The sequence below is a fragment of the Dama dama genome, chromosome 5, assembly GCF_033118175.1.
Source record: "Dama dama isolate Ldn47 chromosome 5, ASM3311817v1, whole genome shotgun sequence".
In the NCBI taxonomy this organism is placed as follows: Eukaryota; Metazoa; Chordata; class Mammalia; order Artiodactyla; family Cervidae; genus Dama; species Dama dama.
In genome coordinates, this window is record NC_083685.1 from 30,409,717 (window position 1) to 30,424,603 (window position 14,887).

The following is a 14,887-nucleotide window of genomic DNA, read 5'->3' on the forward strand; positions in this document are numbered from 1 at the left end:
TTGGAAAATTTTGAGCATTACTTTGTTAGTGTGTGAGATGAGTGCAATTTTGTGGTAGTTTAAACATTCTTTGGCATTGCCTTTCTTTGGGATTGGAATGAAAACTGACCTTTTCCAGTCCTGTGGCCACTGCTGAATTTTCCAAATTTGCTGGCATATTGCAAAATATGTGTGCAACACTTTCACAGCATCATCTTTTAGGATTTGAAATAGCTCGGCTGGAATTCCACCACCTCCACTAGCTTTGTTCACAGAGATGCTTCCTAAGGCCCACTTGACTTTGCACTCCAGGATGTCTGGCTCTAGGTGAACGATCACACCATCGTAATTGTCTGGGTCATTAAGATCCTTTTTGTATAGTTTTTGTGTATTCTTCCCACCTCTTCTTAGTATCTTCTGCTTCTGTTAGGTCCATAACGTTTCTGTTCTTTATTGTCTCCATCTTTGCACGAAATGTTCCTTTGGTATCTCTAATTTTCTTGAAGAGATTCCCACAGTTTGTAATTTGATGATTGCACCACTGTGGCATTTAACACATTGCCTATATTCCTCATAAAAGGCTAATTAGATCTAGATGCTTGTTGAGGTTCACATTAGCTTTTTTGGTGTGAATACTGCATAGGTGATGTTGAGTATCCCCATTTGAAAGGTAACTTCTGGCCATCTTTTCTCTCTTTTTGTGTTGTTAGCATTAGTTAACCATTGTTGTCTTGGTTCATTAATTCACTTGGTGGTACAAGATTGGTTATAATTCTGAATCTGTATTATTTCACCATTTAGTAGCTGGAGTTTTTTCCAAAAAGAAAAACCTCCCTTAATTATCTGAGTAGAGTTTATATAGAAAAGGCAGGAAAAAAGCTTGTTTATTTTCCTTTATTTACCAGTTTTCAAAATAGTTACTTGACTCCTTTCAAAAAGCCATCAAATGGCATCTTTCAAAGGCAATCACATGTCTTTATTAACTGTCATTGCTAATGTATGGATTTTAAAAATGTATATATTTAAGTCTTTTGTAGATATTATTCTTACTGATGTTCACATTGCCTCATCTTTATTTAAAGTGATTTTTCTCAAATTGTTTTCTGAGTCTTTGACCAAGCGCTGGTAGTTTTGCAGTTTCCTTGCTTTATGGTGTAACAAGATGTTCTAGACCCTTCTTAAATATCCTTGGCCAGTATAGAATCAGTAAAAACTTTAACAGTATTTTCCAGGATCAGGTAATTTTCAACAAGATTTAGAGTGCACATATTTTTTTTGTTGTTGTGGTAAGTAGATTTACATTAAGTTCAGTACATGAATAAAGCTTTTAGAGTCATGTGATTAAACTGGGTAAGTCCCACATTCTGTGGATAAAAGAGGATCAATAGTCTTGTCTGTCTGGAATAAGGATGATGTGAGGAGACCTGAATTCTTTTTGGAGCCTTGATTTTTTTGTCCATTAAGGTCTTTGTAGATGTGCTGAATTTGTTTTGGCTATGAAGTGTTGAAGTAACATGAAAAACATGTTTATATACTGATTTTCCAAATGTTAAATGGCAGAATTAACTTTAAGAAAGATATTCCCAAAGTGTTCCTCCTCCAAATCCTACATATGAGGTAATGTGTGAACAACTAAAAATAAAAATACCATTTTCTAAGTTGTATGATGCTATAAGCGGTTAATACTAGCAGAGTGGTCTCACATTTCAGAAGTTAAGTAAATGTAACTAATATGTGTGTGAAAGCTGGCTGCCCATCTGGTTAAGAGGCAAACATGTGATTTCTGCAGCACTAGTCCCAATAACACACACAAAAATGATATAACAGAAGGCTGAGGAAGAAAACAACTACTGACTAGAAAATGATAGGAGGAAATAGAGCCTCAGAGATGATTGGCTTTTAGGCTCACAGAGACCCACATAGACTAATCTCACTGAAAACCGACTCAGCCTCTTCAGGATAATGTGAAATACAGTGTCATAGATAAACAAATGTTACTTTTCCATTCTGTACAAGAATGAATGGAATGTCTTTTTATTTTATTAAAGCCACATATAGAGACTTCCCCAGTCCATTGGTCAAGACTTCACCTTCCAATGCAGGGAATGTGGGTTCAATAAGTGGTCAGGGAGCTAAGATTACACATGCCTTGAAGTGAAAAAAAAAAAAAAAAAAAACAACCAGAATATAAACAACAGAAGCAATACTGTAACAAATAAAGACTTCAGAAATGGTCCACACTGAAACAGCCCCCCCCCCCAAAAAAAAAAGCAAAAACAAGTAAACCAACAACAACAAAAATAGGGAATTCCCAGGCAGTCGGTGGTTAGGAGAAGAAGGCAATGGCACCCCACTCCAGTATTCTTGCCTGGCAAATCCCATGGACAGAGGAGCCTGGTAGGCTGTAGTCCATGGGGTCGCTTTGAGTCGGACATGACTGAGCGACTTCACTTTCACTTTTCACTTTCATGCATTGGAGAAGGAAGTGGCAACCCACTCCAGTGTTCTTGCCTGGAGAATCCCAGGGATGGGGGAGCCTGGTGGGCTGCCGTCTATGCGGTCGCACAGAGTCGGACACGACTGAAGCGGCTTAGCAGCAGCAGCAGCAGCCAGTGGTTAGGACTGAGTGCTATTACAGCTTTTACAGACTGCCAAGAGTGCAGGTTCAAACCCTCCTCAGAGAACTAAGACCTCACATGCTGCTCAGTGTGGCCAAAACAAACAAAACGAGACAAAACAAAACCCCAAAGTATTAAAAAAAAAAAAAAAAAAATCACACTTTGGTACTATTCAGAGGAAGACAGTTGAGGAAAGGGGGCTGAAAGAAAGGGGTGTGATTTTTCCTCAAACTATGACTCTTTCTATCAAAACAATGGCAGTTAAAGGAAAGAGCTTTTGATGTAAAGTGGAAATCAGTGGATGTTGATGAGGATTTTAGCTGTACCTTTTTAGAGGTGTCAGCATCCCCTTAATTGCACAAAAATATCGGCCTTCGGAACATGTTTGCTGTCCGTTTTCCAGCGCGGTTCTGCCTTTTTCCAGCCTCCTCATCAGGCCCCACGTCTCTCTGCCTTCCTAGGCTTGTCCACTCTGCAGGCCGTACTGGATTCTGCCGCCGAGAAGAAGTGGCAAGTGACTGCCATCAATGTGGGGAACATTAACAACGACAAGAAAGATGAGACCTACCGCTCCCTCTTCCAGGATCTGGAGCTGAAAAAGGAGCGGCGTGTCATCCTGGACTGTGAGCGGGACAAAGTCAACGACATCGTAGACCAGGTTGGCTCCCCTCTGTTTCCTAAGGCACCAAATTTAGAGGCTGCGTGCAGTGTCAGCGTTTGCAGAGTGTGTGTATGAGATGCTGGCTCAGCAGTTTTTGACGGTTGAGGGAGGACACCGCACGGATCATCAGTTAGATTATCTCTGGCTTCAGTGAGCAATAGCAGGGGGTCCCCAACAACGCTGACCCATCACACTAATCCTTACGTATATATTCAGTACATGATTCCTGGCTCATGTTGTGTATGGTAATTGTTGTCCTAAACTTAAGCATTTTGAAATGGAAATTTAAAATCCAATTCCCTTGCACTTTTTAGAGATAAAGAAATAGACACAGATTAAATGAAAATAAGTCTGGGTCCTAAGGGAAAAGTAAGTAATATATGAATTATTTGGTAAGACATGAAGGATCAAACATTTAGGATACAGTGTGGCTTGCTAAACCTGGATTGTTGTCTGAGTGGGTTTAGGTCTTCAGACAGAGCATGTGTTTATTTTTCCAAGAAGAAAAATTTTCCTCCTAGTAGGTAGGTTTTGTGTCACTTATGAAACTATTAATCTATGAAAATAAAATACATAGGAGAAATACACTTCGTCCTTTCCGTTTGAGAAGTAAACCAGATTTATTAATTTGCAATATTTTAAAGAATAACATGATGCCAGAGATAAAGATGCTTTATCTGTGCTCTTCACACAATTTTTCTTTCAAAATGTAAGATCTTTCAGGATAGGACAGGCATGTAGTGATAGTCAACGGATAGAAATAAAGTCATTTATGTTATACAGATAGGGGGTGACCAGGGGTGGTGGTGAAAAGCATCAGGATTTGCTGACTGAAGTCTCCACCACTGGGATCTGCTTCTTTTCCAACTGAAAATGTATATTTATATTTTCTTTAGAATAATGATATATATATATTCTATTTATATGCTATTTACATGTATAAATGAATATATATAAAATTATTCCTTGGAATAATATAAGGTTGGAAATAAAATATGCAGTTTACTATGCACTTATTGTCTCTCTAGGCTTTGAAGAGAAAATTAGATTCATTAATCCGTATAACACAAAGCATTTTGCAAATGTAAATGTTGATGAAGCCTTAATTGATATAGAATGATACAAGGTCTAAGATATACAAAATAGATCTCTCGTAAAATATTATTGAATAAGTGAATAAAACTAGTGTGTTATGAGGAAGAACAAATTGTTGTATGTCAGAGAAGTGAACATATCAGTAGAACAGTCTTAATTCTTATCTCAGGAGGTGAGTCTGGGATTGTTTTTAACCTGAAGGCCTCTTGTTCAAATATGACCTCAACAATTCATTTGAATTTCAGAAGAGATTCTCATTAAAACTGAATTTTAATAATAGTCATTAGTCTTTGGTTTTAAAATTTTATGTAGTCATGACTCATCATAATACATGTTGGTGAAAACCTATACGAAAATATTTCTTTCAAAACTAGAAGAAAGAAATTATGAGAGCAGCTGGGAATATATGGAATGGAACTTCTTAAAATTTATTTTATTGAAGGATAGTTGATTTACAATGTTAGTTTCTCCTGTAGAGCAAAGTGATTCAGTTATATATATATATATATGTATATATATGAGAATATGAGAAAGAATATATATATATATTCTTTCTCATATTCTTTTCCATGGTGCTTTATCACAGAATATTGAATAGAGTTCTCTGTGCTATACAGTAAGGCTTTATTATTTATCCATTTTGTATATAATAGTTTGAATTTGCTAATCCCCAAATCCCAGTCCTTCACTCTCCCATCTCTCCCCCTTGGCAACCACAAATTTGTTCTCTATATCTGTGAGTCCATTTCTGTTTCATAAGTAAGTACCTTTGTATCATATTTTAGATCCCACATGTAAATAATATATGGTATTTGTCTTTGGCTTACTTCGTTTAGTATGATAATCTCTAGATCCATCAGTGTTGCTGCAAATGACATTCCTTCATGGAATGGAATGTTTTGAAACAAATAATACATGATTGTGATTAACATCCATTCAAAATGTACACGGTATCTTGGGCATATATTTTATTTGAATGTACAATGTGCATGTGTGCATTTATTGAGGACATTATATGTGTCTGGAATGAGGGATACAGAGAAAGGAAAGCAAGAAATTTGACTGCACCCAGTGAATTCACTGCTTAGAGGGGAAGGAAAGTGTGCACACATAATCAATGCTACAGTATTGCAGGTTATAATACAGTGTGGTCTAAGAGCATGGAGGAGGAAGTATCAGTCTTAACAGGAGTTGGAAGATTTATGAAAGGTTCACACACGGGTACCACTTGGCTGGCTGGCTTGTGTTCAAGCCTTCATGTGTTTGTTCAATAAATTTCTCTGAGCATCTAATGTTTGCCAGACAGGCACTGCAGTAGATCCAAAAACATAATGTTAAACAGAACTGGCCTGCCCCATCAAGGTGAACAGTCATGATGTTTTACAGTCCCATAAATATGCAGCTATAATAATGCTGTATACTATTAAGGAACAGAACAGGATATTATGAGAAAAAAAGTTGAACACAAAAGTAATTTCAATTGGGAGATCATTGAAGGCTTTTGTTGAATAGCATTTACTAGGCAAAATGTAGGACTATGGTACGTCTAAAGAAAAGGAAACACTATTTACTTATTCCCTCTGTCAAGAGAATGGAGATGAAATAAAACTTTATATTCCTAATAGCTTATATTAGTTAGAAATAGAATTAAACAATGTTAGTCTTGAGTACTTTATCACTTAATAAAATCTTAGAAACACATATTTCTAGTTGCGGTTAGGTGGGAAAAGGACTCAGACATCAAAAGCATTTAGAAATTAACAAACTTACTGTTGTTAGTATAATACTAATGGCTCCATAAAATAGAGATATGATTTTTTGGCTGATATTAACTCTTAGACAGAAGTAGACCATTTTCAATTTTCTCCTTTCTGTTAATGAACACACAAGTCAAGGACTTCTACTTCTGGTAGCACCATTTATACTGTGATTTTTCTTAATTCCCAGAAGGAAGACATGCATGATTGATACAGTAGGATGACCAGTAAACACAGTCAAAAGATGCCAGTAGGAAATATGAGACATGACCATCTGAATTCAGCTTATGTTAATTAAAATGCATTTCATTTAGGAGGATATCTTTTCTTCAAAATCCTACCTTTAATACAGAGTGTTCTTTTTCTGGGAAAAGGCAATTTAGTTGTGTAACATAAAAGTAAATTGGAAAATAATATAAGCCCGAACTCCCTTCCAAATAATGACCAGTTAGAAGCAAAGTCTGCCATGTTGGGGAGTGGTGACATATGGTGGAATCTTAGGGCTTGGCCTTCCACTTGCTTTTTGAGAGGGTTCGATCCTGGGTTGGGAAGGCCCCCTGGAGAAGGGAAAGGCTACCCACTCCAGTATTCTGGCCTGGAGAATTCCATGGACTGTATAGTCCATGGGGTCGCAAAGACTCAGACAAGACTGAGTGACTTTCACTTGCTCTTTAAGCACCTGACTTTGACTGGGATGAGGAAGTGAATTCAGGAAGGGACTCTTCTAGGAAGTAGCGACTTAGGCTGGGATTCACTGTGCCTCAAGAGACAAAAAATATGGTGGTGGGGGAACTTTCCAAGCAGAGTAAATGGGATCTATGAGAGCCCTGAGGTGATGGAAAGAAGCCTTTTGTGCAAACTGAAAGATGACTCTAACTCTAGCTAGAGAGGGAAAAGGTGGACCTGGATTTTGCTACATATGAAGGATTTTGATCATTTTGCTAAAAGCAAAGAGAAGCCCCCAAATAGTTTAATAAGGGACTGAGCTAATGTTTTCCAATTTTTATTAGCATGTAATGCTTTCCATAGGTGTGACTATTTCCTTAAAAATAGAAATTACAGTTGAGTATCTAAGTACCACTCTACAGCATGACTACTTCACCCACTTTTCCTTATAAGTGATTTAGATCAGTGAGGGGTCCAGCTGATTCAGTAATGTCCAAGATTGTTGTGAGCATTACCTACAATTGCTTGTTCCATTCGGTGTTTATCTCGCCATTGATTTTCGACTTGGATTTGTGGAGAAAAATTAGCTTCCCTGATATTTTGCTGCTTCAAACTAGAAATAACAATGTTCATTGTAACTAGGCTACAATTATTTCAAGATTCTTAAGATTAGAATATTATTTTACAGACCTCTGTTAGAATTCTGTTATATGCTTCTTAATATTCTTTTAAAATTCATGTACTATTATAAAATACATATGTGTCTATCTTTGAAAGTAGATTGTGAATATAAAATCTCAGATGTTGGTTTCAGCTGTCTATGTTTCTTTGAAGAAAAAAAAAGGTAGCTGTTGTAGGAATAAAATTATGACTTTTTATGGATTTTCACTATTAACAAAACCAAGGCAATTATTTTTTTTTTAGTTGTTGGCTTCTTGAATGGTAAAATTTATAAAGCACTGAAATATATGGCTACTTTTTTCTGAGAGAAATAGTCTCTGAATTTGATAATCATGTTTTATCAAATATGACTCTTTGTAGATGATCAAGAAACATAGTAAATAACTTTTTAAAATTTTCTGAATCAAGTCATAAGTAATTTTACATTTGCATTACTTACATTTGTTTTTTTATCTTTGTCAGGTTATTACCATTGGAAAACATGTTAAAGGGTACCATTACATCATTGCAAATCTGGTAGGTGAATTAATGATAGTTCTTATTTTAATAGAGATGCCTATAAATTAAAAGCAATCAATGGCCAGGATTTATCAATGGTATTTTTAAAAACACATTTTGATTACATTGGTCAGTTAGAAGTGGTGATGTTTTTCTGAATTTGTTAGGTTTTAGATTTACTTTCCACTTTATATTTTCTAATCACTTTCCTATTATTATAAATGATGTGAGAAATGATAGAACAATATTTGACAAGCTTACACTTTGTGTTACAAGGCATATTTTAACTGAGGGAAAATTTTCAAAAAGATAAAATTTTATTGTCCAAATTTCCTCTTGTTTCCATCACTATAATTTATAAATGTTACCCTTTACCCATTTCTTATATATATATATATATAATATTATAGTATATATATATATAATATAATAATATTATATATAATAATATATATATATATAGTAAGTACACATTTGTGAGACTGGTCTTAGTGCAAAGAAAACCTGGAAAATACCTAGAATATCGGTATGTTATATATTATTTATTTCTGATTTCCTACTTGCTGTATAAGCAACACAATGAAAACTGAATTACTACAGTTGATCACTTTGTCTTTGAGATTCCCTAAAATTAAGATTATACTGAAACACATGTGTGTATTGCTCAGTTGTGTCTCTTTGCGACCCTATAGACTGTAACTCACCAACCTCCTCTGTCCATGGGATTTCTCAGGCAAGAATACAGGAGTGGGTTTCCATTTCCTCCTCCAGGGGATCTTCCCACCCGAGGATCAAACCCGCATCTCCTGTGTTGGCAGGCGGATTCTTTACCACTGAATCACCTGAGAAGCCCCTATATTGAAACATCCCAGTGGTTAATTGCATCTCCCTTTCTTCAGTATAATCAAAGTCAATTTAGAATTATCACTAGATGTTTCCATTTTTCAAAACAATTTTTAAGTCAGCAATAAAATGAGCTCCAGTTTTTATTGTTCCAAAGGTTTACGATCTTTATTAAATGTGACTCTGTGTAATTGAGGGCTGCCTCTCCCCAACCTGAGGAAAAACGTGATTAGAAGAGGGACAAAAGAAGAGAATGAGGATGTATTCTCCACAGCATTACAGGACTCTGAGGTTTCCTATTCATACGAATGAAGATCTGTGTCATGGCTTCTGGGATATTAGATTGTTATATCACAAGACTTTACTTCTAGTAGTCTTGAAGAGATGGAAAAAGCCCACAACTTTACAAGTGATAAATATTGTTTTCAGCATTGATAAAGAATATTAAATCCCAGACATACATGCTATTGGGAAAAGCTGGTTGTTCAATACAAAATTTCTGTTTGGCAATGAAATAGCTACTCTAAAAATTCCTAGAACTTACTTACCAGTTGGCTTATAGACCCTAAATGACTCCTGACTAGAGAAGCAAGAGTTAAAATAAATGCATTTCTGTTATCAGTCTTTCCAGAACCGTTCTGTGCAGGGAACAGTCTGGACAGTCACTCCCCATGTGAATTGTGCCATTTGATGAACAGCTTAGAGCCACACTGAAAGCTGTGATCTTTAAAAATGTCCAGATGGAGAAGTTATATCAGAACATGGAGAAATAATGACAGAAGGAGGTCCATCAATTTGAGAGTTGATGTGAAAAAGGAAATATGTGTTTGAATGACCAAAGTAAAAAGAGCCGAAAATAAAAGCAACTTCTTGTTGCTGTCATGCTGCTAGGGAAAAATCTACCTAATATTTTATCTGAATTCAAGTGGTGTTTTTCCTTTTCTAAATACTTTGTACCCTCACCATATGGAACTTCTGGTGAATCAGTAAATTCAAAGGATCTGTAGAGTGCTGCAGTTTCTGAGAAATTCTAGGGCACTTGAAATTTTCCCTGACATTTAAAATTGAAGAATGCCATCCAAAGTTGAAGGGCTTTCATCTTCTAAACTCTTGATTGGACTTGCACGCTTTCTCTGCCCAGTGGCTAATGAGTATAAGAAAAAGTGGTTGTAATAGATAGAAAAATCCTCAGATATTATTGTTGGCTCGTTTCTTTAGGAATTGCTGAAAGCTTGATTAACCTCCCTAACAGGCTGTTGTTCAGTTACTTATATGTCATTAAAAGGGATAAAGTGATAAAGAAGTGGTCATAGGGAATGCAATTTTCCTTTCTTCAGCCCTTCACATACAGATTAAAAGCCCTGCCATCTACCCACCTGACTGTTTACAATGAGGCTTACTCATCAACCAGCCCCACTTGGGCACATACAAATTCCAAGAATCATTTCAGCATCTTCCTCTTAGACCGCCAAGCATTATTAGGCATTTGAGAAAAATCTTTGCCATGAAGGACACAGTACAAATAAACAAGTAAAGAGAAATAGGACAGTCAGGAATCAGAACAATCTTCAAATTTTAAGAATATGTGCAGAAAAAAAGAAGAAAATGTTATCCACAAAGAAAAGAAAAGGATGCTAAAAAAAGGAACAAGAAAGAGCTCTGGGAAACTCTGGGAAATTAACTTTTTTTTTTCTAAAATCACATGTAAAATTGCATAACTTGGAAGGTAAAGTTGAGAAAATCTTTCAAATTATGAAGCCAAATGACAATACAATGTAAAATGGTGTGTGTGGAGAAGACTGAGGGACTCAGTTGTTTAATCTAAGAGTTATATCTTAATAATAAACTTTGTAGAAACACAAATAGTGAAAAAAAGGGGAAGGAAATTATCAAAGAAATATTCCAAGAAATTCCTGGTATTGAATGACACGCAACTGCCTATTGAGTACACAGAATAATGAAAGACAAAAGGTTTCATATTTTAAACAAAATATCATTATGAAATTTCAGAGATAAATAAAAGATCTAAAAGGTTTTGACAGGTGTGGGCCAGGGAGGAGTATGAAACAGGTCACATGCAAAAAATTATTAGAAATAATGACGTTGTAATTTTTAATAAAAAACAAAGTCTCTGGAATAATGCCTTCAGATTATGAGGATTTCAATTTAAAATTGAAATTTTAAGTTTTGACCAGACAAACTACTGGTCAATTGTCAGAGCAAAATAACGGTATTTACAGGCATTCAGTGTCTCCAAAAATGTACCTCCATGCGTCTCAGAAGACTTCTGAGGACTCTAGCAGAAGGAAGGGGTAAAACAGGAGAGAAAAGTGATGCAGAGAATCTGCTCAGAAAAGTGGGGAGGTGCATTTCAGGGGAACGATGGCAGAACAAATTGAAAGAGGAACCAATCAGGTTGCAGCATTAAGGAGGAAGGCTCCAGGACACAGAAAAAATAGACTACTTGCAATGTTTGAATATATTATTTGAAAAAAGCTTTACTTGTGTAAGCATGAAGTTTTTTTGTGGAGCAACTGGAAAAAATTAAGGATAAGTATAGAGAAAGTTCTAGTAATGAAAACAATGCAGATATCATTAACATTAGAAGGAAATATTGTTTAAGAAGGAAAATTAAATCCTAGCACATAGTTTGGCTTTACTCTAAATAACAGGATTTTAAATATGAAAACAGTGAACATGAAAATGGGACAAGAGATAGTTTGGTTATGAGACTTACACACTCATCTAGCACAAATATAAACTCATAAGAAAACTTAACATGATTAAGTTAGGAAAAAAAGAGCAAAAATGTTTCATGCAGAAATATGGAGGCAAATACATTAAAAACAAAAATTACTGAAATTGATTGTTTTGAAGAGTTTAACTAATGGCGTGTGTGGGGCAGAACAGAAAATCTATTATTTTTGTTATATATATTTTCCCTTTATTTGAATTATTTTGATAAAAAGAGAAAACAAAAACATAATTCACTAACAAAATATAGATAATTATCTCCAAACAAATAATATTAAACTATATTTTTAATATCAGCAACAAAGAAAAGACTCTCTTACATTTTAGGGTCAAAATATTTTCACTTCTTTTGCACAATGATGTGGAATAGTGTATAAGGTGAAAATATTTACAATTGTGACTTTTTAAAATTGTGATTTCATCATTCAGAGAATGTGCTCCCAAACTGAGGTACAGTTTAAGTCAGCACAGTATTTGAAGTCAGTGGAAACACCATATGATAGTTTCAGTGATGACTGAATTCATTCTAATAGTACAGTAGAAGTGAATTTTTTAAAATTAAATACATTTTATAAAAACTAAGTTTCAAGTTTAATTGTTCTCAAATAATGACAAAGCATTTGGAACCTTTCCTTCTTTTTTAAAAGGTTTTATACTGTCTTAGAGAATGAACAATTTAAATAGAAATAACCATCTCACAGAGTTGTAGCTCTTGAAGAACTGGCTTAATGTTTAAATATCTGGCGGTGCACTGTTGTAGATATAATGAATAAAACCCCATTATTCTCCTTAGATAAGGATAAATAAGACTCCATTTGAATAATTTGGAGAACTTTTATGTGAGTAGGACCAGTAGACAATCACTGATTAAGGACCACTAAAACCAAGATTATGCTAAGTGCTGAAGAAGAATATTGGCTGATAAAATGCATGAAACATTTACTATAGGCTTTTTATATCTCTTAGGTGTTCTTTGAAATTTGCAAAACTAAAGTGTATAGAGTTATTTGGTAAATGTCAAAGTTCTACTTGGTTCTTAATAGAAAATATGACATAAATGTGTTTTCTGCCCAGGGATTTACTGATGGAGACCTATTAAAAATTCAGTTTGGAGGAGCAAATGTCTCTGGATTTCAGATAGTGGACTATGATGATTCTCTGGTATCTAAGTTTATAGAAAGATGGTCAACACTAGAAGAAAAAGAATACCCTGGAGCACACACAACTACAATTAAGGTACATGTCTATCAGGGTCTACCTCCACCTCCATTTCCATCTCCTTTCCCACTTCCATCCCTACCTCCCCCTCCACTTCCATCTCCACCTCCACCTCCATCTCTGTCTCTGTCTCTAACTAACTTCTGGTGATTAGCCTGTTCTCTGGGACGTCTTATGAAGAAGAAAAAAAATTTGTCTAAATAATTAACAAAATAAATATAATGCCTCATTCAATCAAAGAATCTTTGAATGCTCTGTGGGTTTGGGCACATTTAAGTCTTTACTTGTTTATTCAATGTATTTTGTTGTGTGTACACATACAGGCCTCTATTTACTTCCAAATATGAATATTTCTGCTGTTGATAGGAAGGTTTTTATTTTTCTTCTGTTGGTCACCTTATTGAGAGCAGAAATAAGAGTAAAACCTGGGGGAGAGTGCATGAAAGAGTGAGTGGACTGAGATCATGTTCACTTGCTTTATGAAACTAGAGTTATATGACAATTAAAAGTTGCAGAACATTGTCAAATGTGTAGTGTGTTTATCTGTGTGTTATAAAGTACATTGTGCAAGAACCAGTCGGGAACAGTGTTATTACAGATGCCCTCACAGTTATGTTGATACATCCTGGGGAATTTTAGTTGATGCTCTTGTTTTCTGTACAAATGGAAAAAAACAGATATAAACGTTTGCCTTTAAATTTGTATCTGGCTGTGAGTCTGGTGCTAGATAAAAATTAGAAGCTCTGAAGTTTTCTACTTTGGGGTGTGTAAATAGATCCTTTTAATTTTGTGAGAATTTGACACAGAATTAAAGTGTCCCATGGGATGTTAAAGAATAGCCCAGAACTAATTTTTTTTCTCCAAAGTAGGTGGCTTCTTGTTTGGTGACCTTGACTGAGATTCAGCACATATGCATGTATAACAGGGCTATGGTCTTGTGGGCATGTCTTGGTGCAAGAGTCAGCAAGGGGACACCTATCAGCTTCTGTCTCCACGTGCTCTCAGCCGGGATCTGACTGCAGATCCCATCGGGTGGGATTGCAGGCTTCCCTGCACCCAGATATGGTGCCAGTCTAGTTCTCTGACGGAGCTTGCATGTGGCACTCACCCTCAGATGGAGCTGACGTGTTCCTCTGAACACCCTGTTAGTCATCCTGTAGCCTCCCACAGCTGCCGGCTGTGAGAGGAGGAAGGCAAAGAAGAAGAATTTTTTTTTCTCATGGAAGTCATATCATTATTAAAGTTCATGTGCCATACATCAAAGTTCAAGCAGATTTGGGGGATGAGAGATTGTTGGCAATGTGTTCTGCCAACAGTATTTGACAGAACAAATATTCTGCCAAAACTGTAGCCAAGATTGCCATGATGTAGCACCAGATTTCACTTTGTTGGTGACCTTTCTTGCTGTAGCATTTCCTTCCATACTGGCTCCGAGATGGTTTCTTTTACCAAGTTTCAGAGAGTCTGTGATGGCCCTTCCTTGTGGGGCACTCCAGAGAGCACAGGCTCATAAATATAAAAGCATAGGCTCTTCCATTTATTGGGGGTTTTAGTTGCACAGAAAAGCTTAAAGACAAAGTAATGTGTATCCCTTGAGGGGGAACCAGGACCCTGCCCCAAGGCTGCCCTGTCCTCTCTTGGCTGCTCCTTGTCTGTACATTCCCTCCTTTTGTGATTAGCAACTGTTTGAACCTGCCCTTTGGAACTCAGGGAAGGCCAGGAATCCAGATTAAAGGAATGGAGGTGCTGCATATACCCTGATCCTTATCAGAAACCCCACCCTTGAACCATTGCTATAAAACTCCTCACCAATTTCTCCCAGATTGGGACACACAGGTTTTCAAGGCACAAGCTTGCTGTGTCCCTCTTTGCCTCACAAAGCAATAAAACTGTTATTTTCTACTTTCATCCCCAAAAACAACAAAAACAAGTAGGCTCTGAGTCATTGTTTGAATCGAGGCTCAAAAATAAAAGAACATTTACAAAGACTAATCAATATTTAGCATAGCTTTGGAAACATAGGTGCCAATAGGAGATATATCTTATATAGTCTTTGAATCTTGATAAAAGGTACTGAAAATCCATGTGGAGGATGTGCCTTTGGCTAGGAATTCGTC

General features: G+C 36.1%; 1 protein-coding gene across 2 annotated transcripts in view; it reads left to right on the forward strand.

The window, feature by feature from the left end:
• Positions 1-14,887, forward strand: part of GRIA2 (glutamate ionotropic receptor AMPA type subunit 2) — a 178,282-nt gene that overhangs the window by 103,183 nt on the left and 60,212 nt on the right. For both annotated transcript variants that reach the window (XM_061140878.1, XM_061140879.1), the window contains exons 4-6: positions 3,059-3,255; positions 7,920-7,973; positions 12,627-12,788. In XM_061140878.1, the coding sequence (XP_060996861.1) occupies positions 3,059-3,255; positions 7,920-7,973; positions 12,627-12,788 (413 nt within the window). The remainder of the gene's footprint in view (positions 1-3,058; positions 3,256-7,919; positions 7,974-12,626; positions 12,789-14,887) is intronic.